This window comes from Bos grunniens, chromosome 9 (assembly GCF_055505025.1).
Source record: "Bos grunniens cultivar Pamir isolate PY7600 chromosome 9, Bosgru_T2T1.0, whole genome shotgun sequence".
Lineage (NCBI taxonomy): Eukaryota > Metazoa > Chordata > Mammalia > Artiodactyla > Bovidae > Bos > Bos grunniens.
In genome coordinates, this window is record NC_141173.1 from 39650197 (window position 1) to 39677175 (window position 26979).

The following is a 26979-nucleotide window of genomic DNA, read 5'->3' on the forward strand; positions in this document are numbered from 1 at the left end:
CCCTGTCGGAGGGCTTTGACACACAGGTCAGTGAAAAAGTGATTTAAAAAAAAAAAAGCCTGGACCAAAAAAGGCAAGAGAGAAGGTGCTGGGCATCTGGTGATCGAAAGGCTGGGAGGCCTCCGTCTGCTCAGGGGCAGTTGGGTCCTCCGTTGCCCTCCCGCTCTTGACTACAGTCCGGTGGAGGGCTCTGTGCCACCGTTCATGTCAGAGCTACAGCTCCACATACACACTGACCTTTGTTGATGGGGGAGGAGGCGCACACTGCGCTCCAGCCTTGCTCCCTGTCATGTGCAGCTGTGTGAGTCTTATCCTATGAACTCTGACCACTCCATCTATTCATTTGTTTCAAGCTGGGTCGTGTTTCAAGTCCCCTTTCCGTCCATCTGCCCACGGCGCTGAGCACCCGACAGATGAGGCCATGCTGTGGCTGAAACACTGGGCTGAAGTGGTGAGGCTAAGACTCTCATCCTCTTAGCAAGGTCTTTTCCTCCCCCTGCACCCACACTGCTGAACCCACCCTTCCTCCCCTGCCCCCCAGACTCAGGCCAGTGCTGTCAATACTCGATGAAATAACCTCAGAGGGAAAATGTATGAGCAAGTTATAACCCATTGTAAGCTTTATTCTTCTACCCATTTTCTTGAAAGCAAACAAGGCAGATATTCAGAGCATCTGCATCCTTTATTGGGCCTCCGAACAGGCCACCTTTCTCAAATGATATACAACTATGAAGGGCTTCCCAGGTGACACAGCGGTAAAGAATTCAGTTGCCAATTCAGGAGGCTCAAGAGACACAGGTTCGATCCCTGGGTCGGGAAGATGCTCTGAAGCAGAAAATGGCAACCCACTCCAGTACTCTTGCCTGGAGAGTACCATGGACAGAGGAGCCTGGCGGGCTACAGTCCACAGGGTCACAATCCCATGGACAGAGGAGCCTGGCGGGCTACAGTCCACAGGGTCACAATCCCATGGACAGAGGAGCCTGGCGGGCTACAGTCCACGGGGTCACAATCCCATGGACAGAGGAGCCTGGCGGGCTACAGAGGAGCCTGGCGGGCTACAGTCCACGGGGTCACAATCCCATGGACAGAGGAGCCTGGCGGGCTACAGTCCATGGGGTCACAATCCCATGGACAGAGGAGCCTGGCGGGCTACAGTCCACGGGGTCACAATCCCATGGACAGAGGAGCCTGGTGGGCTACAGTCCATGGGGTCACAATCCCATGGACAGAGGAGCCTGGCAGGCTACAGTCCACGGGGTCACAAAGAGTCAGACAGCGCTGAGCGACTAAACACACACACACATATGCAACTACAGTGTCTGTCTGCTGTCTGTCTCTCCCTTTTTTCTTTCTTTCAAATCATTTACTAGCTGACAAAATAACGTTAAAGCCAGGGGCCTGCATAGAGGTACCAGGACGCTGGGGATGAAATAGAGACTGTTAGCCAAATTAGCACCATCAGTGCATCCTTTATTTTCTCCCAGCTCAGCTTTATTGAGATATAATTGGAAATATGACATTGTATAAGTTTAAGGTGTACAATGTGATGGCTTGACACATGTATGTTGTGAAATGTTTACTACAAGAAGGTTGGTTAAAACATCCCTCACTTCACATAATTACAGTTTTGTTGTTGGTACAATGTTTTCCTTAAGTAGGCAGTGATTGAGTTCCCTTCCCCTCTAAGTTGGAGACACTTATCAAGCCATAGGGACTTCCTGGGTGGTGCTAGTGGCAAAAAAAAAACCTGCCTGCCAGTGCAGGAGACATAAGCCACAGAGGTTCGATCCCTGCATCAGGAAGATCCCCTGGAGTAGGAAATGGCAGCCCACTCCAGCATTCTTGCCTGGAGAGTCCCATGGACCGAGGAGCCTGGTGGGCTACAGTCCATAGGGTTGCAAAGAGTCAGACACAGATGAAATAACTTAGCACGCACCAAGCCAAATGCCCTCTTCCCCATCAGTGCCCCCTCATGAAGGGTCCTACATTCTGAATTCATAAATAAAGCGAGAGATGAGAGACAAAGCTGGATCCTCTCCCAGCTAATGTGGATGGCACGCATTGGACCCTCACAGAAAGCTGTGTGGGAGTTTGGAAAAATCAGGTATAGAATGACTAGGAGGTGGTCATGTGCTCCCACTACACCGAGCCTGTGACTGCAGAACACTGAACCGGTCGACATATTCACTTCCTTTTCTCTTTTTTTTTTTTTTCCCTCCAGGGAAGGAGATTGGTGGGAAGCACGCTCCTTGACAACTGGAGAGACGGGTTACATTCCCAGCAATTATGTGGCTCCAGTTGACTCCATCCAGGCAGAAGAGTACGTTTTGCTGTTTTCTCTTAACTACTTGCTTTTCCACGTTAGTTGCCCTGATAAATTCATTAGCCTTATGCAAGAGGAAGAAGCAGTCCCCGAGAGCCATCAAGAGGGGAGAGGACGTGGCAATGCTGTGACCCCCAGGCTCTATGCCGTGGTTTTTGCCACATCTGCGTAATGCTTGTACCTTTATTAACTTAATGTTTTTCTTAAAGCCTGCTCACCTTTTAAAAACATTTATTTCAAGAAGAAACTTTATAGTAGCACCTCAAATGAAAACCGAGTATTACTTTGCCATAGATAGAAATAACCATAAGAACGTGATGAAATTCTACCTAGAGCATGCATTACTGGCCACTCCAGGATCTAAGCCTGCAGTCTGCTGAAGAAAAGAGGGGAGGGGAAGGAAGAAGGGAGGGATGAAGACAGAAAGAAAGGGAGGTGTAAGTAATCGTTAAAGATCAGCATGTACGGGAGTTTTAAAGGGGTGCTGGAAAGGCACACCGTTCACAGCCCAGGTAGGAATAACGCACGAGCAGTGTGTCCTGCCACTCAGGAAGCCCCGTGGTCATGCACTTCACATGGTCCTTTGCTTTGACATGGAGTCTCAGGTGGCTTCTTTCTTAGCAAATCATGACTAGCAGTTAGTGCAAGGATTTCACTGATAGTGGTTTCAGAAGATGGTCGATGGGCTGAGGGAATATCCTAGAAGGAATGACCATAGTTCCTCCCCCTGGCCTGTGGGGATTCATGGGCATTTCCAAAGTGGAGAGCTGTCAGGATGGCTCGTGTGGCGGCCCTCCCCTCTGAACTGAGGGCAAGGGAGGTGGAACAGGATCTCCCGAACGTGGGAGCCGGGCCTTCCCCCACCGCCCACCCCACTGCCCCAATACCTAGGGGACCTGCCTCTGCTGCTGGAGGCAGTTCTGACTTTCCAGCGAGGTTGCTGAGAAGAGTCGGCCCCGGAGTCCACACTTTGGCTCTGATATTTAACATGCCCGGCGCTTATGTCAGCACTGCAGGGACAGTTAGACTCCCCTGTGGGATGGCTTGCTTGTCTTTAATTCCCCTGTATCTCCTCTAGGAAGATCTGTTCTGTTTTCCACTGTGGAACACTCAGTGACTCTGAGCTCCTTTTTACTCTCAGTGAGTGTGTTTCATCATCAGTGAATAAAGGAATCTGCCCTGAATCATTATTTTAGGGCAGGTTTGCAAACATCTCTGTGTTCTTTCAGAATAAAAGATGCCACCAAAATATACCATTACTTTGACTGAACTGGGAACCTACCCAATATACGTTTAAGTTATATTTGTAATAGTTTTTTAAAGAAGCAAATAACATTTAAAAAATAATACCCATGGTTTTACATGTGCAGTTAATTACCATTATCTTAAAATACGATTGCCTTAGTACACTCTATTGTTCTAATGGTTCCCCTTTCACCGCTGTTCATGTTTACACTGAGTTTTAATTCGGTTATTGATACAAATCTGGAAAATCATTTCCCACAAAATGATTCTTGTAGTTCCCTTTATCCCCCCTAGCACAAAGCTAGGATTGTTGCAGTCTTGTGCCTTTAAAAGTCACGAAGGAGCTGGCATGCAGTGTGTCTTTTCTTATCTTCAGGGAAGCTCACTCATTCACAAAAGAACTTGACAGTGAACACATAATAGCTGTGTTCATGTATAATGAATTGAAATTTCATTTTAGAAACTGGATCCTTTCACAGTCAAACATTCTAAAAATTGTCCCTGTGCACAGATTCCAGTGGAGTGCCACCAAGTTCTCCCTGGGGCTCTAGAAGCACCTGCTGCTCACCCAGCACCTAGCGCGGAAACATTACCCAATTGTCAGGCTGGGCTTACGGCTGGAGAGTACGCGGGAGGTGAAAGATGAAGAAGGAAGGCCAGGAGGCGACTTGATGCGATGCTTCCTAAAGTGGCATGGGAGTGATATTACAGGGAGACTAGGAACACGTCTGTGACACCGAGACGTTTTTAAGGCTGTGCTGGTTGACTGTGAACAGTAAGTGGCCCTGCCACTGTGCCAGAGGTCACATGTGGCAGGTCGCAGCACCACCACTCAGCACATGCCTCTTACAGGCCCTTCCCACTGCTGAGCAGGAAGACAAGAGTCACAAGCATCCAGGGACAGCAGTCATCTCAAATTAGGGATAGTCTTGACCTCTTTCTTTCAGAGTTCCTATAGGTAGGAAGCTACTGAAAATACTGCTTATCCATTCCAATGGGCTTTTTTTAAATGCTTGATTAATGATCTTTATGTACACTAAGACTGTGTTTTGTTATTTGCCAAGGGTTGTAATAATGCTCAAAAATCCAGGATCTTGTAGAAGCTCATGGGCAGGGTGTCCTGCAGTTGCCATTTCAAAACAAGGTCTGGGATTTTTCCTTTTTGTTCATGCAAGTGATACTTGCAACACAAACCCACCGGTTTCCCATCATCTCTGGAAGGAAGAAAAATAACCTGCGATTCAAATCTGATTGTTTTTCAGGCGTGAAAGGGGTGGATTAGGGACGGAATCAGGAATAGATTGAAAGGGAACTAGAGGAAGCTAGGAAAAATACACAGGGGGAGGCCAAGGAGGGACTTGGACGTGAGGAGGACGCATGGGCACTGTTCCACTTTGGCAAATGATCGTTAGACAATGTCTCCTTCCCTTGATCTCACTTACAGGTGGTACTTTGGAAAACTCGGCCGGAAAGATGCTGAGCGACAGCTTTTGTCCTTTGGAAACCCACGGGGTACCTTTCTTATCCGTGAGAGTGAAACCACCAAAGGTAAGATAACGAGTTGAAGACGTTGGCTTGTCATTCAAATCTGTGGATTAGTCAGAGGGGATGAAAGGCTTATCTCTAATGTACAAGGATTTTTAAATGGCACATATCCTCTCTGCCTCGTGAGCAGAGTCCTATTTTCAGTTTCCCCTCCAGGCTCTAGAACTGCAGACAGTTCCAAAAGGACTACAGAGGCTCGAAACCAAGACCTTCCTCCCGAAACAGGGGCTGGGCTGCTTCTCCCCTCCAGGCACGCAAGATCACAGAACGTTCAGAAGTCCTTTAGAATTAGGATTTTCTGAAACTCTTAGTTCCTCAGGCGCCCATCACACAGGTTGTTTTTTTGGGGGTTTTTTTGTGGGGTTTTTTTTTGTGTTTTTTTTTTGCATTTCTTTTGTTTTTTTCCACAACCGAGGACTTCTCTTCCTCCATTTGCTGGCCTTCTCATTATTTAACAACTCATTGGAGCCCATGAGAGGAGCTGGGCCAAGGAAACAGCAGTGGCCTTCTAGCTTGAACAAACAGACTACTGGTTATTGGCTCCTGTGAAAAGTGTTGTGAAGCAAGAATCGGAAGCTCAGTTCTAGAGAAACAGCCCTTAGATTTCTTTCAGTGCACGCCACCCCCGACTTGGTGATGCTCCGTGAATAACCCAGACTAGGACAGCAATCTCGGCCGTGAGCATCTGTGCTTGCCTCATCTTGCCCTGGGGGAGTTGGGTCTACGCCGAGTTCTCCAGGACAAGTACACTGAATAGACTTATCGTAGGAAAAAAAATCCAGGGAGCTTTCATTCCCAACGGTAGAATCATTTTATTACTAATATCTTCTGACATTGGCAGGAAAAAATTATTTTCTTCCTATGTTGCTGAATGGATGTGTGTGTGTGGTGTGTGTGTCTCCTCTTGATAATTAGCAATCAGAATACTCAAGTAAATGAGTCCCCCAAAAAGAAATTGGTATTCCAAATGATGGGAGCTGCTAATGCTTTGCACATTTCCCAGGTGCCTATTCACTTTCTATCCGAGACTGGGATGATATGAAAGGAGACCATGTCAAACATTATAAAATTCGCAAACTTGACAACGGTGGATACTATATTACCACCCGGGCCCAATTTGAAACCCTTCAGCAGCTTGTACAACATTACTCAGGTAAAGTGAATTCTAACTGGCTACTAACCATTTGGATGCTGGAGGGAGGGAGTGAGAAAAGAGTGGGAAAAGGGAAAGTGGTACAGCAAATATATTGCAAAGGCACTAGGAAAACTGTCTTCTTTGCTAGGCTCTCAAGATGAGGCTTGGCCGAACAGGTTCTGTTACTATTTTTACCTTCACAGTTATCGTTAGTTCCATATGTTTGTCAAAACACAGACCATTCTCGTTCCCCAGCTAGAAAGCAATAGGTTAAATTCTAAAAGCTGTTTGCTTTTTCGTCTTCGCCTTTAAATCCTTGGAAGTTATCTCTTCCTGCTCCCCTACAGTATATATGGTTTGGAAGCTGTGAAAGGAAGAAGGTGTGGTCTCTGGGGGAACTTCATCCATGGGGCCTCCTAGAGCGGGTGGTGTGTTCCTACCACCACTTCCCTCTCAGCAGGAAGGGCTGCACACACATACACGAGATGACTTTCGCCATCCATTTCTCACGTTCCACTTCCCCACCAATGCTTCCGTTTACTAACTAGACTGAGATGTATATGACCCACAGCTCCTAGAGCTGTTACAGCTATTGTATTAAATTAAACTTTCAAACAGTAGACCAATCTCTGTCCTAACACCCAGACATCACCATCAGTCTGTTGTTCCTAGAAACATATAATTATTAGGTGTTTAGGTGTGTGATTTGTACATTTTATTAAAGAGAGTGATTGTACATGTAGTTGTTAAAATGATTGCTTTCTTTCCTAGATTAGCAAGTCAACCCCACTATGTCAATATATACACACCAATGGATGGACATATGCATGTCCAGATAGAGGTCTATATCCCAATTGTTTTTATGTGACCCATATGTACATTTTCTGTTATTCTTTAGGATAATGACAAGACTTCAAAATACTACATGGCTTGACTTCCACTATTGCTCTATGCTCATTCATTTAAAAATATGTGTGTATAATTTTTTAGCACCAAAAAAGGCAGTTTTTTGAAAATGGCACTAAGAAATATCTGTCTGTTGATCCTGGGCACTAAAGAGCAAATGAAAAAGCATTAACAACACTTGGCAAGCTTGTTGATTAGGGGAGGGGGTCACTTTGGTTGGTGTGGATTCTAATGAAATACTTAGGAGAAATGAAGCAAAATATCTCCCTGAGATTAAATGATGTGCTCAAAATGCCCGCATGTTGTAAGGATCTCTCAAATGCCTAAATATATTTCATTACAGCCAGACATCAGCTGGATCCCCAGGGCTTGGATCATTTGAAAATATTGTGTTGGAAAGGGCACCTTAATAACATCATAAAGCTGGAAGGAAAGAAGGGATGTGAGGAGCAATAGACACTTTTTAATCTCAAAAAAAAAAAAAAAAAGCATCTCGAGACAGATTTGTTTTTATATTGGCTTCTCCCCTTGCCTCTTTCTCCCCCTCACACAATAAAATGCCTTTGAAATATTGACACATAAATAATTTCCTGCCTAAATGTATGAGAACCTGATTCTGTCAAAAAGAAAGGAATAACAAGGAACCTGCAGCTGGTTCCTGGAGCAAAGGCGACAGCTTTACATTCTGTGTCCCTGGAGTAGAGGGGCCTCCCGTGGGGTGTGGCCAGCGGGGCTCCGTCCCATCTCAGGCCAGGCTCTCTGCAGCTTTTGTCACTGCCTTGAGTCCCTGTCCATCGTCAACTTTCTCACCTGACTGGTGTTTAGCTTGGCATTTAGACAATTTCCCCTTACCACTGCTACAGTCTAAGACTTTTTCTTTAAAGAGAGAGAGAAGAAAAGGGAAAAATCCTCCAAATAATCTATAAGTGATAACGACTTTTTTCCTTCCTCTTTTTCATAGGAAATAGAGTTCTCTCACATCCTTGAGTTTCTGCAAATTTTAGTTCCCATTCTTTCTCCTTTCAAGCCAGACTTCTAAATTATACATCGGAGACTGTTATAAAGATTTTTTTTAATGGAAGATTTCAAAGAAGCAAGAGTAGCTGACTGGTAGAATAGAGTCAGTTCAAATTGTCAGAGAAATCACTACAGAAATAGGACCTCTTTTTTCCCTCGCCAGGTGTAATCTCCAGCCTTACTAGTTTATAACAGTCTAACGTTCTGTACGAGAAGCCTGTACTGAAGCTACAATTTTAAGTATATTCATAGCAAAGGGAGTCCCCACGCCCTTGATATGAGACGGCAGCAAAAGACAGTCGTGCTGACATTCTGTGGTCCAAAGGTACTTTTTGAAATCAATAGAGGTTATTTGCAGAGTTTCAGAAGACATGTTATTAGCACACTGGGCTGAAAACATTTTCCTTATTTCGTAAGCACAGACACCAAAGCAGCCTGAATCTGTATCTATGTATAGCCTATAGTAGACCTGGGTGTACGCAGTCGTCGAAATCCAAAACGTCTTCTGTTCTGCCTCCAGCGAGCACATTTCAGTGTGTGGTGTCTAATCTTCCGACACGTGTGTAGTTCTCTGCTGGCATAGCACTGTTTTGCGTAACACTGTGCGCTGGCTGGGTTTGTGCCCCGTGAGTGTTGTTGTTCACGTGTTTGCTCTTCTCTTCCTCTCCCGCCGCTGTCCTCGCTCCATCAGAGAGAGCCGCAGGCCTCTGCTGCCGCCTAGTAGTTCCCTGTCACAAAGGGATGCCACGGCTTACCGATCTGTCTGTCAAAACCAAAGATGTCTGGGAAATCCCTCGAGAATCCCTGCAGTTGATCAAGAGACTGGGAAATGGGCAGTTTGGGGAAGTATGGATGGGTATGCCGAGACTCAATTACTCTATTACTAGCTTTCTCGTTTGGGGAAGTCCCAAACATCAAAGATGGAAGGTGAAAATAAAGACTTTTTGGCCAGGAAGAGAATATGAATTATGAGTAATTTGGATTTTGATTTCAGAATTCTGGTTAAGATTGGCAGATGGCTCAAATGATACTGTTATATGAGCCTCAATTCATAAACCAGGAAATGGTACAAGGTATATTCTAGCCTGCACCAAAGGCCTTCATTTCCAACTGCAAATGTTGGTAGAATGAACAGTGTCGCCCTAAAGGGCCCGTCACCTCCCATCTTTTCTAGCGCATGCATGATTATGGATTATAAGGACTGTTTTCTTTATTAATTCCCTTTCCTGTAGAGAAAGCTGATGGTTTGTGTTTTAACTTAACTGTGATTGCATCGAGTTGTACCCCACAAACTTCTGGATTGTCTAAAGATGCTTGGGAAGTTGCACGTGGTTCCCTGTGTCTGGAGAAGAAGCTGGGTCAGGGGTGTTTCGCTGAAGTGTGGCTTGGTAAGGCAGAGGGCACATTTTGTTTTGGCTGCATCTCAAAGCCAGCTACAAGGCGATTTTGAACAAACAAACACACAGCTGGTGGGACCAAGATGCTTGACCTGGATGGCTAGATGGGCACAGGCCATTCAGGTTATTCCCTTCCATTCTGCTTTATGTGGTTAATTAAGGCACACAGAACAGAAAACCAGTACAGTAAGAGTGATGTTTCCTCTTCCTAAGACGTGGGAAGGTAAGATTCTACAGATGGGCTAATGTAGGAAAAGACCATGGGCTTTTTTCCTCAGTAGCCTGGATTTGAATCTTTTCCAGCTGATTAACCATGGGCATGGGGCTTATTTCATCTCTTTGAACCTCAGTTACCTCATCTGTAAAACTGAAATAATACCTACTTCATAGGATTACGTTGAGGGTGGTATGGCATAGTATATCTCCATGGCAAATGGCAGGTACTCAGTGGACACTTGTTCTTCTCTCTTAATTTGGTTGTCTTTGATCAGGCCAACTTCTCTGGCCTTCCCCACTGCTTTAAAACACCCTGAAACATCTGTCAATAAGGTCATGTTGCTGCTTATGGAATCCTGCTTCTTACTTTCTTAGATTCAATTAAAAGCAACATTATTTAAAAGCAAAAGCATAAGTTGGTACCTGTTGATTTGTATGGGTATAGGTACTTAGGTGTGATCTACGTTAAAAGATTTAATGCAGTTAAAGCACTTAGAATGGAACTTGACAACTAGTAAGTACTACATATAGAGAGAGGTAGAGAGAGACACACACACACCCTCAGTTATACACATGGATGAATGTATGCATATGCCATTATAGAAAGTATTATCATTATTAATATAATCGCTTTCCGAGTCAACTTATTGTATCTGTCTCTATCTGGAATCTAACTCTCATGTTGTATTTATATGGCCTTACACTCCCTTATCCACCCAATTTATAATTAGATTTGTGAGTCCTAAGGATTTCAATACAGTCATTCATGAAATCAGGAAAAATTAAACTCTGTACAAAAATTTATTTTCAAACATTATAGTTACCAATTTTAAATCATTACACATGCTGTTATGTTTTCCCCTGAATGTGAAACACCATGTTGAGGTAGTTCAGGATCAGGATGGAAGGTTATCTAGGTAACCAGGTGATATTAGAGAGGATGATCTCACTGTTAAAATTTCAGGGGTGCTAAAACACTCACACGACCACTTACTAATTGTCAGATTTCCCATTTATGTTTAATGGTCAGTTTTCTATAAGATTTCAATGAACTCTTTTTGAAGCCACTTATCCTTTGATAATTTACATTTTTATAGGTTGCATGTTGTGATTATATGAACCATGTTTTATAACAAGGGTAACAAGACTTGTTGCAATTTATGGAATTTTTTAGTTCTAGGATTAATTATATTAAGTATAAAGTTAATTTAAACCAGCCTTCTTTTCCAAATAGAAAATGATATAATCTAATTTAGTAGATTTTTCAGTTTACCTTATAGTTTTAATTCAAAGTCATAGGACTAATAATGGATACACATAGGATTTAGTGGGGTTTTTTTAAATTCTGGTGCTAAAAGAGACTGGAAAGATAATCCAGTTCCATTTCTGTATTTTACAGATGAGGTAAATGATGAGGATCATAAACCAGGCCCGCCTCTGAAACTCCTAGATTATTTTACATATGTGAAGTTGTAAATATTTCTTTTCCCTCTTAGCTGCTGTTTAATTTTTCCAGTCTAGTAGAAATCATTGTTCTTGTGGCTGACCATCAGTAAACTTGAGGAATTTTCTTTTCCTGGTTGAAGTATTGGCAAGTGGACCAAGAGCTTCTTGCCAATACTTCTCAGCACATTTAGCTCAACTTCTCAAGGACTCAGTCAAGTAGCTCATCCCTGGCTGACAACTGAAAGTCTAGAGGTAATTTCCAAACTTCCTTAGTGTGATGTTATATATTTTAAAATGGCACACCCCAGAAAATAGGACTTAATGTCATTTGTTCCATGTTTATCCTCCTGTCTAAGGGATGGCTATTGGATGGCCATTGAAGGCCAGTCCTGTTCTAACCCCTAGACACTCATCCTTATAAAGAAGTATCCAGAAAGTACTAGTGATCTAATGTACTACATGATAAGTAAATATAATTAACATCCTGTATATTATCTATGAAAATTGTTTAGGGGATAAATCCCAAGAGTTCTCATCACAAGAAAAAAATTTATTTGTATTTAATTTTGTATCTATCTAAGATGATGGATTTCACTAGACTTAACTGTAATAGTCACTCCATGATATATGTAAATTAAATCATTATGCTTTACAACTTAAACTGATACAGTGCCATATGTCAATCATATCTCAAAAACTACTAGAAGGGAAAAAAATGAAGTATCCAGAGCTTTTGATACAAATTTGTGATCACGTGGCTGAACCAGAAAGGGAAAGTGATATATATCAAAATACAAAAAATTTTTAAAGAATTGTAAACCATGATATAGCCTGTAAGTAAACACATTTTTTCCTGTTGAAAATACTTGACAGAGTCCTTGGATTTGATTGTCTTTGTTCAACAACAACAACAGCAAAACTCTATTAAGTTTTCTTTAAATGTAAAATCTAACTTTATACAAATAGCTATTCATTAAAAAAGTTTTTTTCCCATCCAAAGAGGATCCTTGGTTTGACTTAATATTGTGGGGTGTCTGCAGGTACCTGGAATGGAAACACAAAAGTAGCCATAAAGACTCTTAAACCAGGCACAATGTCCCCTGAATCATTCCTTGAGGAGGCGCAGATCATGAAGAAGTTGAAGCACGACAAACTGGTCCAGCTATATGCCGTGGTGTCCGAGGAGCCCATCTACATCGTCACCGAGTATATGAATAAAGGTTGGCCTGGGCCTCTCGGGCTCCCCCTCACAGGGACCTGCAGGCTTGTCTCAGGGAGGGGAATGGAGCTGCCTGCCTGCTTTTTCCCTCCTTCCTCCATGAGTCAAGCATTCTTTGTTAGGGAGCACAAACTATGTGCTCACTGGCAAAAAGGTTGTACGAACAGACAGTGACCTTGAGTTTGACCCCCAGATTCCTTTGCATGCTTTTGCACATGTCAGGATTTCCAGCTCCTCTTCATAATTGAATAATTCATTTTTAGTATCGGAGTGATTAGTGCATGCATGTGTAGTCGTGTCTGACTCTTTGCAACCCCATGGATTGTAGCCCACCAGGCTCCTCTGTCCATGGGCTTCTCCAGGCAAGAATACTGGAGTGGGTTGCCATTGATACAGAGGGCTATAAAAGTTTGCTGTTATTTGGAATGCCACAGCTTATGTTAAAAATTAAATTTTTTTCAAACAAAGATATGAGGCTATATAGTTTTCAGGTATTCATCTCTCCTGCCTCATTCCCACCACCTTTGTCTGTCTTGAGTCCCCTACTCAAGACACTACAACCTTGACCATGTTGGAAACCCTTATCAAGGGTGAGTTTTTTTTAATCACATCGGTTCAAAACTTACTTGTTTTGCGGTAAAATTTTGTTTGAAAATGCCTTTTTGTGTACAGAAACATAAAAGTAAGAAATTGTGTTATGAAAGGTTTTGTGGCATAGCTTAACCATCTTAATAATAAATTACTTTCTTACAAATTTTTTAAAAATTAAATGTTTTTGCAAGGCTGAACAATTAACATCAGGCACTGAGCTCTGGGTTAAGTTTAGCCTCCATCTTTTCAACATCTTTTTTTTTTCTTCAGCTCTCTTCTTAAACATCTGATGTAGAAAGACATGCTTTTAAAGAGCACATTATATTCTCATTCTTTTTCTCTCTCTCTTTGTCTTTCTAATCAAAGCAATATTGTTGGGGATAAGACCACAGATCACTTTGTTTTGGAAAAATAGATGAACCAAACAAGAAACAGCCTTAAAAGGCAACGCATTGTACATCAGATGACACCAGTACAATTTTTCCTTTTCCACGTACTTTCTATTAAAATATATTTGGAATTATTCCCTGGCAGATTGTTTGTCCTTTGTATTTGGTTATTTGGTAAATAACTTTGTGATTAAAGCATGAAAAAAAATACCAGTGATCACATGAACCTCCAGCCTCTGCCCATGATTGCTTCAGCCCCAGTGTTCATTCTGAGCTCCTTAGGCGGAGTCATCACACTGGCTCTGAAGCTGCAGCCTTTGGTTTCAGGTATCTTTCAAGGCCTGATTGGCCATGATCTAATGTGGGGAGCCACCTACCCCAACCCTGTATTCCTCAGATACCCTTTTCTTGATTTAAAAATCTGTCAATAAGCTGAGCCACTGATTGTACACTTTACTATATGTTGGAATCACCTAATACAGGGGTCCCCAACCTTTGAGAGCTAATGCCTGATGATCTGAGGTGGAACTGACATGATAATAATAGAAATAAAGTACACAATAAATGGGATGTGCTTGAATCATCCCTAAAGCATCCACCACCCCCAAGTCCATGGAAACATTGTCTTTAAAGAAGCTTGTCCCTGGTGCCAAAAAGACTGGGAACCACTGATCTAATGGGCTTCTCAAAATATAAGTTTCTGGGCCAAAACTCGATTCTGTAGATGTGGGATGGGTTCTGAGAGTTTGTGTTTCCAACTGGTTCCCCAGGGGTTGCCGTTCTTGCTGGTCCGGGACCATGTACTGGGAACCACTCAGCTAGGCGCTGTTTCTCCACATCACTCTTGAGCAGGACTAATCGGGAATTCGGGAATGAGAGTGAAGTGGTGCAGCCTTTAATCTCATCTAAGGCTGCTTCTTATGACATGAAGTCCCATTTCTTCTAGCTTCATCCCATTTTTGTTGCCCTTAGAATTGGAGTCACCACTGTTTACTTTTAAAAAGTAAAACTGCAGCCTCCAGTGCATAGTTGTTTTTTTTTCTGCCCAGTTTTTATGTGTGAACCTTTTTTTCACTGATAGCCTCATTTCATCTGATTACCTCATTCCTTCTAATAAGAAAACCAAATACAGCCCTTCATTGGGAATTTTGACCTTTCAGAGGAAATCAAAATGACTTTATGTTTTGTTCATAGGAAGTTTACTCGATTTCTTGAAAGATGGAGAAGGAAGGGCTCTGAAATTACCAAACCTCGTGGACATGGCAGCACAGGTAGGCCCTCGATTCATGCCTTAGATTTACCAGTGAGTGAACACGTGGAGCCACGTGTAATGCGCACTTCCTCGGTCTACGCAGGTTGCCGCGGGAATGGCATACATCGAGCGCATGAATTACATCCACAGAGACCTGCGGTCAGCAAACATTCTCGTGGGGAATGGACTAATTTGCAAGATCGCCGACTTCGGATTGGCCAGGTTGATCGAGGACAATGAGTACACAGCAAGACAAGGTGGGCACTTGAATGAGGAAGGCTCGCGATCCCATCCTGCATAGCCCTTCCTCCTCCTTCCCTCCCTTCTTCCAGAAGATATTCGGAATGTCATTCTCCAGCTGGGTTTTTCCTTCTTGATCTGGCAGGAATCTGACCGCATTGCAGATGGGAGACTGTAGTGGGTTCAGTTGGTGGATAAGATGTTGCTTTTTTCATGCGCGAGTGTCCACTGATGTCCTCCTGGCTTGTGCCACCCTCGTGCCTGCATCCAGGCTCGGGACCCTCTGCCTTTCGAGGAGAGGGTGTGGAAGGCCAGGAGAGCAGTCAGGAAGCCGCTCATCATTCCATCAGAGTCTCAGCCAAAACAGAAGGCACTCTCATTGGAGAATTTAATAAAGGAGTTATTTGCGACAGCGCAGGCAGGGTTTAAGAAAACCAGCAGGGCGTGATGCGGCCTCCCAGAGCTTGTAACAGTACCAGAACTAAGAACGAGCAGCTGTGCGTGGAGACCACCGCTGGCTGAGACAGGCCTCTGGGGAAGTCACGCCCAGGCTCACTCTTTAGCCCTCCTACCGGTCTCCTGGCAAGCCCAACTAGAGCCAGCAGTCAGAGGAGCCACTGACAGTCCAGATGGGCCCCGAGAAGGGAGAAGAGAGGTAGAGAGGGGATCTAGAGGGCCAACAGGAGAGAACAAGAGTCACTCGAAAAGCTCCACTTCCTTGAATCATCCCCCTCCATTCCACCCTTTCAAAAGATTTATAGAAATCAGCCTCCAGATAAAATACATCTCAAACCAACAGCCACTCCAGGGGGACAACTTTTCAGGTTCTTCTAGAGTACTAGATAGGGGAGAAGGAATTCCCGGGGTTACTTCCTTTCTTCCAGAACTTTACACACTGGTCAAAGGGTAAATGTGTGGAATTAAGTGTGCAGTTTGCAACAGAACATAGGCTCCTCATGGCGAACATAACATGTCTGAAGGAAGCGGGGTCAGCTTCATTGTTATTCTTAACCAAAGCCCAGTCATTCTGAGCAAGGCTGAGCAATGACTGGAATAGGTTACAGGGCGGTGTTATCTCCTAGAGGTTATAATGGTTAGCTCTGCAGTTCTTCTTTCTCGCCTTCTTTTCTAATTCTTTCATGTCATGCCAGTTCTTCCCTCCTTTTATCCTTCTTGGCAGTCTCAATTGATGAGGGGAAAAAAATGCTAAACTAAGACCCTGCCTCGTACAGATACTGTCCAAAGGCTAAATTACATGTCGGTCAGACAGCTCGGCTATTTGAATTTCCCCAACATGTGGCAGTTCTTGTCCTGGAGCCAAAGGCCGACACATTGAGCATGCCCATTCATCACACACATGCACATGTGCATATGCACACACGCGCATGCACACACACACACACACACTGCAGGGCCAGATGGTATGCCGTATCACTAATCAAAGGCACGTGGGCAGCTTTGATTGGCACTGCAGTCCAGAGAGGACTGTGGGCACGATTTTGAGTCAAGGTGAGCTGAGCGGGTCTGAAGTGCCCCCAGGTCTGAGACCTGGCCCTAAATGAGAGAGTTTACCCTGAGGCAAACCTGTCAGATCCCAGCTCACAGACCCAGAAGGAGAGGCGAGCGGGTGAAGGTTGAGAGACATGAATCTTTGGTTTAGGAAGGGGTGAGTCATATCAGCATCCTTCTGTGTGTGAGTGTTTTGGGGCTGGAGGAAGCAGTTCAGGATTTGTTTCTCCCATCCCCCCAGGCTCTGGACTGTCTGGAATTTGTCGTTAGCACCCTTGAGTCATCAATAAATGAGAACGTTGCAGAGCCTGAAGCCCAAGCATGCTGGCAGGGGTGCTGTTGACAGGGCTGGGTGTTTAGTTCATGGGGTGAGATGCCTAGGCTGTGGCCCTGGGTGATTAGCGTCTGGGGGAAGGCACGTCAGGAGCCCTCGCTGCAGTCCCCTCAAAGTGTGCTGCTGCTGTGGAACAGGGCTGTGTGGCTGACCTCAACCCCAGCCCTCCCGTCCTGCCTTCCTCCCGATTGTCTTTTCTGGTGGTGTCCTCTCCACCTCCATCACCTTCCCAGATGTTGTCGTGATGCCCTTCAGAGGGTCAGCTTCACGCCCTTAATTTCCAAACAGAATACTCCACCCTTCTCTCTTCCAATTCTTTTTTCTTCTCTCTCCCCTTTTATAAGTATCTTCTGTGTGCTAAGTCGCTTCAGTCATGTCTGACTCTTTGCAACCCTATAGACTAGAGAATTAAACTGGGGAGAAAAAAGCAAAGACTGGGCCCCTGGGATTTGCCAGGAGAATAAAAGAAATGTTGCAACAGAGGACAAAAAAGGAGCAGGGGTGTTTATAGGAAACCTACCCAGTGCCAGATCCAAGCGGGCAAATGTGAGGAGTGGAGTGGGAAAGATAGATACAGGCTCAGAGAGGCTGAGTGACAAAGTCACACAGCCAGTCAAAGGGCAGAGGCAGGATTTGGATTCAGGCATAGCTGGTCCTGTCAAATCCACCCTCTTATGCTATGCTGACTGCCTCTCATCAGGACAGTGATTGAAAGAAGAGAAAAATAAAAAATTGAAAGGATTGGTCATAAGCTCCTTTTCCCCTTTATTTTATAGAAGCACTTTTAAGAGGCACCTTCTAAAGTGCATGTGAGGGGAGTTGGAAGACCTTCATCTGCCAGCTCCAGATCAGCCCAGCTGTTTACAGAGCACCTCTAGGGGTCTGCCCTGTGCCCAGGCCGCTTTACGAGGCAGGAAGGGCCCAGTGTGTATCCACTGGCGTGCTCTGCAGATGGCATGCATGCTTCATGCTGAAGTTTCTGCGGGGAATTAGTCAGTTCTTGCAGACAGCTGCTCCGTGTGCCTGAAAATATTTACAAGTCCGGTTTTATGTTCCCCACAGCCTCAGCCAGGCCACATCTTGTTTATGGAAGTGTGGGCAGTGTTGAGAAGTGTGTGCCGATCACAGGTATTTTCAGACTGTGGGTGACTATTGTTTCTCAACACAGTGGTGAGGTTCCCATCTAAGGGCTTGCTGAAATGTCTCTCCCTCCTCCTATGTGGTGGATGAGCTGGCATTTCCCCAGGCACCTGCAGAACTGGATTTGGGACCTGAGTTAAACAGCCGCTCCTGAGTTCCTTTGTCCTCCCCTGCCTGCCCTACTGGATTGTAAGCAGCAGCCCATATCAGGGAGAAGGTCAAGACCAGGCCCAGAGCTGGGGAGGGTGGTCCTCTGCCAGTAGCATTCTGGAGGCAACTAGCAATCATTTGGTATTGCTCATTTTCTTACCTCTGCATGTCCCCCAGTGACAGCAGTTAGGTCTTCTTCTGTCCAATCTGCATCTCCAAGTAATGGCAACCGTCATTATTTGAGTGCCCTTCAAAGTGAAGGGGCTTTGATAGGAGCTCCTGAGCCAAAGAAGCCAAAGACTGAACCGGAGCAAGCTGCCAGCATGGAGTCAGATGAGATCTGAAACCCGCCCCTATCACCCACCAGCTCTGGGGCCTTGGGCACATTACCTAACTTTTCCACACCTTTGCTTGCTTATCTGTAAAGTGGAAACATACTTTCCCTGTTTGGTGCTTTCGTTTTTGCAAAGATTAAGTGAAACAGCACACGTAAATTGTTTAGCACAGTACCTGGCATGTAGCGACTGGTAAACAAAAAGGACTCTTGTTATTCTGTCCTGGACAAGACTAAGTTCTTGGGGAATAAACGAATTCCAGATTGGCCACAGACACGTGGAAAGGCTCAGCCACCATCCGGGAAAGGGAGAGAGGGATCAAAGCTAATTCCCTGTGGTCAAATATGAGTGGTCATGACGATGCAGTTGCCAGCAACAGGCGTGAGTGAGTCAGGAAGAAGGTTTTCTTTTCCAAGAACAAGGGTGAGTTTGGTTTGGTTTGGGATTTGTTGAGCTTGAGGTAGTTGTGGCGGTACATCCGAGTTTGATGTCCAAGCCCAGAGAGGTCAGTGGGGGTGCCCTCACCTGGTCCCATGGCCACAGGCCCTCACCTCTGAGCACTCCTCCCCACATCACCACCCCTCAGCCACCCATGGCTTCTCACCCCCATGCTGCCTGCACCCTCCCTTGAGGTCTGATCACAGCCCCTCCTGCCACCAGTTCCCCAGAGGTCATGCAAGAATTCTTGAAAAAATTTTTCTTGAAAAAAAGTTTCTTCCTGAGCTTCCTGAGTGCTGACTAATACTGATTTAAACCTAACAAGCTCAGATAGACCTGGCTTACGTATCAGAATGATTTGCTTTTGTGGACACATTTTTTTTTTATTGAGTCATAATATATGTACAATAAAATGAATAAGTCTGAAGTGTACAACTCAGGGAATTTTTACATATGGGGGTGCCCTTGAAATTGCCCACAGATGAAGATACAAACATTGCCAGCCCCCTAGAAGACCCCCTCATCCCCTTCTAGACAGTCAGCACTCCCAAAAGTAGCCCCTGTTTTACCTCTGTCACCAGAGATTCCTTTTCCCTGTAACTGAACTTCGTATAAACAAATCATTCAGTATCCGTCTTTTGTGTCTAGTTTCTTTTGCGTCATTGTGAGATTCATCCATGTTGCTGCATAAAACAGTAGGTCTTTCCTTTTCTTTGCTGAGTAGTATTCCATTTACACATAAATCCACATATCCATTCTCCTGGTATTTCTAACTGGGAGACTTTATGAAATTAGCTGCCATGGCAGTGGTCATGTCCTCCTATCTTCTGGGTATAGTTCTAGGAGTGGAACTGTTGGTCTTAGGACAGACCTGTACTGCCCAGCAGGCTCTGTGGCCTTATCTTTAAAGATAGAATATACAGGCACTGTGCTGCATAGGTGCTTTATTTCTCTTTAGGCCGCTAAGGCAGCGTGGTGAGGCTGTGGAAGCTGTGGCTGGCTGTCAGGAAGCCCGAGTTTGAACTAGCTATCTCTTACAAGGTTGGTGTATCCCCAGGCAAATCAGTTAACCTTTCTGAGCCTCATTTTTTAGCATCCGTAAAATGGAGATAATAAAAATAATTACCTCACATAATTAGTGTGAGAATTAAATGGGCTCTCTATAAAAGCTGTTGGAGGGTTGTGAAATATAAACCATTCTTATAACCTGAACTTTTTGTGTGTGATGTACATTTGCCTTGAAAGAGGTCTTTATTTTCTTAACTAAAAATTCTTTTTAAGGAAAAAGCTAGTAAGGAATAGTAAAGAATAATTTTTCTTGGAAGAAAAATAATACATTTCGTTATTTTACAGCCAATTCCATTGGTCTTGGCAGGTGCCATTTGGTTTATCTGCATGCCCAAGGGCCCCTCTGCACACAGCTGGGAGTTGGTGGTCTGCTCACCAGCCTCTTCAGCAGAGTTTCGTTTTTTCTCAGATTTGCCTTCTCTGTTGAGAACTGTCCCTACCTCCATTATTTTTGATCTTGTCAAGTCTGAACATCTGATGGACATTCTCAGCAGTGTCACTGATGGTTGCGCATGCGTGTGTGCACGTGCACACCCACATTCGTGTGCAAATATGTGTTCCAAAGATGGCAGGGACTGGATTGGCTTAGAGTATGACCCATGAAATCAAGTTATCCTGATGTGAGTATTAGCAACACTGCTAATGAGTTGTGAGGCCTTGGATGAATTACTTAACCTCTCTGAGCCTTTATTTCCTCCTCTAAAAACAGGGATAATAGTTATCTGTATCAGAAAATTGTTGTATGGCTTCCCTGAGAACAGACAGAAAACACTTAGCACAAAGCAGATGCTGAGCTGACAGTTGTATAATTTTAGTTACTAGTAGTAGCAATAGTAACATCACTACTATTGATCCACTGGGGTGTTATAGTGTTCTTTCTCCCTTCCCCGCCCAGTCTCTTACACACACACACACACACACACACACACACACACACTCACACTCTTGGTTTTTCCCTACCCCCTCCATCAGGGTCTCCCGCAAAAAGGACACACACACACACACACACACTCTTGGTTTTTCCCCAGGGTCTCCCGCAAAAAGGACACACACACACACACACACACACACACACTCACTCTTGGTTTTTCCCTACCCCCTCCATCAGGGTCTCCCGCAAAAAGGACACACACACACACACACACACTCTTGGTTTTTCCCCAGGGTCTCCCGCAAAAAGGACACACACACACACACACACACACACTCACTCTTGGTTTTTCCCTACCCCCTCCATCAGGGTCTCCCGCAAAAAGGACCTGCCTATTTAACCCTTTCTTCTCCTGATTTGAATCATCACAAAGATGGGAACTTAGAGTTGCTCTGTGTTTTAGGTTTATTTGGGGTTTGGGGGTTTTCTGGGGTTTTTCAAGGTCTAAGTTAATGACAGGATCATTGCTGAGAAAGCAAATGTCAAAGCCCCATTTAATCTTTGGGTCTTTGGAATGTATGGAAACGGGCATTTAGGACTTTGTATAAAACCTGCTGTAGGTTTAGGTTTATGTATTAAACAGAAGAAAAATACGTCTATTCAAATGAGGGTTTAGGTTGAATAGATTATTATCTGGAGAAAATTCCTATATAAATTAGACTGCAAAGAATTCATAATTGTTGCAGTTTTCATGTTAATTATTTCATGTTAAAAAATTGTTGCTGCATAAATTAACACATTCTTTCATGGAGAACATATTTTAGAAAGATTTGTTACTTTAATAACTCTTTGTGTATTAGAAATCCCAGATGCCTGTACTAATTAAATATAATCAGATTTTGGATTCAAAAAGCACAGTAGCCATTTAACACAAACAAGCAGGCAGCTAGGTTGACAAACACAGTCAGGAAGAAGCAGATCCCTGTTTCTTTCAGATTTTGTATTTCACCATTCAGAACTGTGAATTCAATTCCTGTCCTTCCTTTGTACTGCCACGACTGGGGATTATCAGACTCGGAACGCCAGCTTTCCAGCTCAAGGGCTCCTGCAGAATTATTAATCAGCCTCTTCTGAGGCCCCTGTAATCCGGAGGCAGATCAAGGCTGATCTCGCCGCGAGATGCCCTCCCTGCTCCCGCCGGCACATGCGTTTCTTGTTCTCTGTCAACAACAGCATTGCCATTCCCACACAGTGTGCTATGACCTGAACAGCAAAAGTCAGGGGAGGAGGAGGGGGGAAAAACCCTTTTAATTATTTAATTTAATCTAATTCTTCCCATGCTAGAGAAGCAAATCATCCTTTGACAAAAAGCAAACCCTTTCCAGCTCAGCTATTGTTTTAAGCACAGAGCAGGAAGCTCATTTGTTTGAACTGACCGTGCCGCTGGGCCTCGATCAGGGTCGCGGGTCCCGGGGGTGTCTGCTGAGAGCCCAAGGCTCTCCCCGCAGAACTCCCTGCCCTCAGCCAGGCCCTCCCAGCCCTCCTTCCTGCTGTTGCTGAGAGAGCTGCGTGCCGGAGCCCAGCCTGGTTCCAATCAAGCCTCCCAGATTCCGAGTTTGGTGCACTTCCGTCACAGGCAGAGAGCGCCTTCATTTGTATTCCGACCCCGGCGGCTGGGCTACCACCGGCTTTTCCGAGAGGGGCGCTTTGTTTATCTGCGCACCCACCGCGGAGCCCCGGCGCCAGGTTCAGCGCTGCGGGGAGCGGTCAGGCTGCCCCACGGAGGCTGATGGGTGGGGCAGATCATGTTTTCCTCGGAAAAGGGACGCGGGGCAAGCCAGAGACTAAAAGGAAAGGAAAACTCACCCCACCTCCCCCACTGTCTCTTTTAAAATTAAAACTGTTTGCTGGGAGGACATGGATTCATTCCTTCCATCCGCATAGCCTGGCTGCTCCCTGACTCTGCACCTGGGGGGCAGAAGGGAGGGGACAGATGGGCCTGCTGTAAGCTCCAGTCACCGAGAGCTCAGCCTGTCTGAATATCTTTCCTCTTCTCTGCACTGGGCGGTCATGTTTTGTATTCCCTATGGATCGGTCTCTCTCTCTCTCTCTCCCTCTCCCCCTCCTTTGTGCTGTCTTGAGCAAAGCAATTTGGCAGTTGCTTCTAAATGGTCAGAGCAAGTCCTTGGTTTGTGCACCCACGTTCCTTAGTACTCATCAAGAAGGAAGCAGATGGTCACCCTCTGTGATTTTAAAGTGTGTAAATAGGAACTACAGACTGCCATCAAACATCAAGAATGTCACTTGGCTTCCTTGTCTTGCTTTGCTGAGAGAAGTCCTGCGTTTGCATCATCCTGATAATCAGGGACAGCCAGTGCACGTGAAAGCTGTCCAGTGTTTTGGAGGAGGGTGCACAGCAGCACGGGGCTGGTCTCCCCAAAGGCACAGGCGGGGGCTGGGGGAGTGGTGTGGAAAAGCACCCCAAAGTGGTTATTGTCTTCTATTCATCCTCTCTTCCTTCTGTTTCTTCCTGACTCCCAACCAGACCCTTGGTATGACCACCAGCTGTTTCTGAGCAGTATCTCCAACCGCAGTGTCCCTTACCACCTAGCAGGCTTTGTGACATGATGTCAGACTGACCCAGGCCCACTGCCCCTGCTAGGGGTGACCAGATTCTTGAGATGACGTCTGTGTTGAGCTCAATTTCAGATGTGTGTTTTGACTTCAGTCTGAATTCTCACCACCGTGAACGGCAGCATACGATTGCTTCCATTCCGCAGCTTTCTTGCCTTTTGTTCTGGAGAAAAGACCACAGATACGGTCTCCATCATACCCAGAGTGTGAGTCAGAGATTTGGTCCTACCTTTGCCTTCCTTGTAGTTCTTGGAAAGCTGGAAGGATCATTGGAGTTATTCAACATTCTAGTGTTCTAGAACAGCAAGCAGGGGCCCTCCTTTCTTCAGTTCCACCCAAGATAATCGCTTCCACAAGTCCCAACCACCTCCCCCCCACACACACGCACATACATACACACACATTCAGTACTTCAGGCAAGTCTTTTTGTTTGTTTGTTTGTTTGGCCATGCTGGTGGCATGCAGCATCTTAGTTCCCCAACCAGGTATTGAACCCGTGCCCCCTGCAGTGGAAGCACAGAGTCTTAACCCCTGGACCACCAGGGAAGTCCCAGGCAAAGTCTTGCTGATGAATCATAGATCTCCTCCCTGAGAGCACGGGGACCAAACAGCATGATTTCAGGAGATGCTGGTTAATTTCATCCTTTGCTTTTGTGTTGCCAGTGAGAGTTCTCCTGGGTTGGCATTGGTCAACCTTGGGAGAAAGGTGATGGGGGAAGACTAGTGTCCTTCCCTCCACTTCTGGCTCCCCCATAGGTTTGTAAAAGAATGTCACTGGCTCCTTTCTGTTCTCCTCCATGTAAGGCACTCCCGCCCTCCCACAGTTCACTGGCCTTCCCATCCGTCCTCGACTACAAAACACCAGGACCGGTGGCTTGCCTCCAGCCTCACCCACCATCCTCCCAGGTGGCTGGGCTTGCTCCCCGCTGTCCTCTAGTTGTCCTGATTAGGCTTTTAATACACACTGATGGATTTTCTACTCCTTCTTGTCTGGTCCTTGGCCTGGGGCTCCACTTGGAACTTTGTTCATGCCTTTCAGCGTGACTATTCCTTCCTGGATTCAGCCACACCAGACTTTGGTTCAGTGCCTGGCTAAGCAGCCATCATGTTTACAGCATGTTCAGGCCCTGCCTGGGTTCTTGTCTTCCTCCGCCAAACTTGGTCCTCCTCCACCCACAACCTGGGGAGGATGGCACTCCTCCCTTCTCCCCACCTCCTTCCTTCTCTAACGCCCCACTGACCGTTATGCATTTCAAATAGAATAGCATCTCAGCCCATTGTACCGTTTACTTTTCCTTTTTTTTTTACACATGGTGCTAAAAACCTTACGAACCTAAACTAGAAATTACAACAGAATGTGTCACCAGGAATAACTGGGAAACACACAGTTGTATTACTCCAGACACGTTTGGGAAATTTTAAATTTTGCTTGGGCATGTTTTTTATTGGGTTTGAAATCATCCTTTTGTTTGAATAACCACAAAGTTCCAGGTCAGATCAGCTCTGATTTTACCTCTTTCACAGGATATCCTGTCCAGGTCCCACCTTGTTACCACCCCCGCCCTGCCCCACGCCCTACCAACCATGTAATCAGCTTCCTGTTACTGGCATAGATCATGCTTTCTTTTATTCTCCAGGGTAACTTTAAAGTTGAAGTACTTCACATTATTTAATATTGGATATAATAGCTTGCAGAGTTTACTGCTTTATAACTAAAGAGGGTTCTGGATGGATCTTTGGTTCAGAAAAACTGTGTCTGTTGTTGATACCAATGCCTTTCTTCCTTACAGATGCTTTTAGGGCACCATTTGTATTCTCTGGAGGGAGGGTTTGGCTGCTTTTATTTGCCACTGGCTTTGCCTTCTCCACCTAGGCCCAAGTTTTTAGCCAGAGGGGATATTCTCAAGGCTATAGAATTGGCCTGGTCACCATTAGGAAAAAAAAAAAGGCTTGAGAGTCCAGCTCTCCAGTAAGAGCTAGTAATATGAGCTGGGCCTCCCCAGGCCTGTCCTGGTCCCTGCCTGGAGCTCCAAGAAGAATAGAGGGTCCCATCACGGCATCCCGTGTGGCCGCCCTGTGTGGGTCCTCTTTCCCTTGCTCCTGAGCCCTCTTCTGCCTGAAGCCAGAGCCACAATTAGCTCTGTTGGGTTTCCCCGTGAGCTCTGTCCCCAGCTGCCCGGAATGTCCTAGGGCAGGAGGTGGCTCCCGCTTGGTTTCCCAGGAGTGCCTCTGGCTATGCTGGGGACTCCTGGAGGCTGAGTGAGTTCTCAGTGATTGACTGCTGAGTGTATGGGCTTTTCTTCATCCTCTTTCCCTCTCATGAAGTTTGGAGAGCTTTGGCTGGCCTGATGCAACTCAGAGCCTTTGCATTAAGATCCAAGGAAGATACTAGCTAGCATTTATTTAAATATTGTGAGGTGCCAGATGCTGTGCTGAGCCCTTTGCATTATTTGTAATTCTCATCACAGCCTTGTGAGATCCCAGTTTACAGACAAGGAGACTGATACTTAGCAGGCTTTTAAATGGTCACCCAGCAAAACCAGTGTGCACACCCAGGTCTGCCTAACTCTGGGGCCCCTTTCCCTAATGACTGCCTTGAGCCTTCCAGAAATGACCACTCCAGCCCAGGCCACAACTGGGCCTCTTTGCGTTGTCACAAAAAATATTTGCTCCCTCTTTTCTGGCCGACTTTCACACCCTTAGTGCAGGGGGCAGACTGGAAAGTGAAGGTCCCTGCGGCCTTCAGTTGAGCATCTGAAATGCCGCCACCGAGGGCCTTAATGCACCAAGATGCATAAAGTACTGTAACTGAATCAAGTAAGAACTTTCTTTTTAAGATGGAAGAAAGCAGATTGCCTAGCCCGAAAGGACCTTCATTCACTTGATAGGGGCCTGGGAGGTTGGGATGAGCCATCCTGACCTAATGAAATTTAGCTGGTCATCCTGTTTCCACTTAAAAACCAAGAGCCTTCGGTCAGACTGTCCTGGAGTGCAGTGAGGAGGCTCTTATTCCTATAACTCTAAGGGTGAAAATAATTATTCGTTCCGCAGCTGTATTGTGTCACTATTTTTTGTTTGGTTTGATTAAATTTGTGTAAAGGAAGAGAATCTCTGTGGCCATCAGAGTGTTGGAGAAATTGCTAGGTTGACCCTTTAACCAATTAAAGCATTTATTGAGCAATTGCTGTTTAACCAGCCTTAGGCAAGGTACTGTGAAGGAAGAGCAGCATAAAACATGGGCTCCAGCCTCAAATGATCTCCGTTCTATTTAAGGAGAAGCAGAATAACTAGGAGAGAGACATACTGGAAATAGGATGTGGCAGTGGTGGTTGAGTGTTTGGGCTCTGGAGCCAGACTCCCTTGAGCCAGACTTCAAATCCCAGCTCCACCATTTATGTGCGTCCTTTGGCCTATCATTTTACCTCTGTTCAGTTTTCTTGTCTGTAGAACAGGACTGTAATCGGTATCTGCCTCATATGGGTAAAGCACTTAGCGTGATGCTTGCCACTTACCAAGCACTCAATATATGCTTAGCTGTTGTGGGAGCGTCTAACGTCAGGCTTTAGTAAACTTGTT

At 45.2% G+C, this 26979-nt stretch overlaps 1 protein-coding gene across 11 annotated transcripts in view; it reads left to right on the top strand.

The window, feature by feature from the left end:
- The window catches only part of FYN (FYN proto-oncogene, Src family tyrosine kinase), a 211610-nt gene that overhangs the window by 165627 nt on the left and 19004 nt on the right, over window positions 1-26979 (top strand). For 6 of the 11 annotated variants that reach the window (XM_086317252.1, XM_086317251.1, XM_086317253.1 and 3 more), the window contains 7 exons: window positions 2225-2323; window positions 5016-5119; window positions 6120-6269; window positions 8866-9030; window positions 12274-12453; window positions 14627-14703; window positions 14788-14941. In XM_086317252.1, coding sequence (XP_086173378.1) covers window positions 2225-2323; window positions 5016-5119; window positions 6120-6269; window positions 8866-9030; window positions 12274-12453; window positions 14627-14703; window positions 14788-14941 — 929 coding nt within the window. Of the gene's footprint in view, window positions 1-2224; window positions 2324-5015; window positions 5120-6119; window positions 6270-8865; window positions 9031-9406; window positions 9563-12273; window positions 12454-14626; window positions 14704-14787; window positions 14942-26979 lie in introns of all 11 variants that reach the window. The other 5 variants (XM_086317257.1, XM_086317260.1, XM_086317258.1 and 2 more) reach the window with 2 other exon arrangements.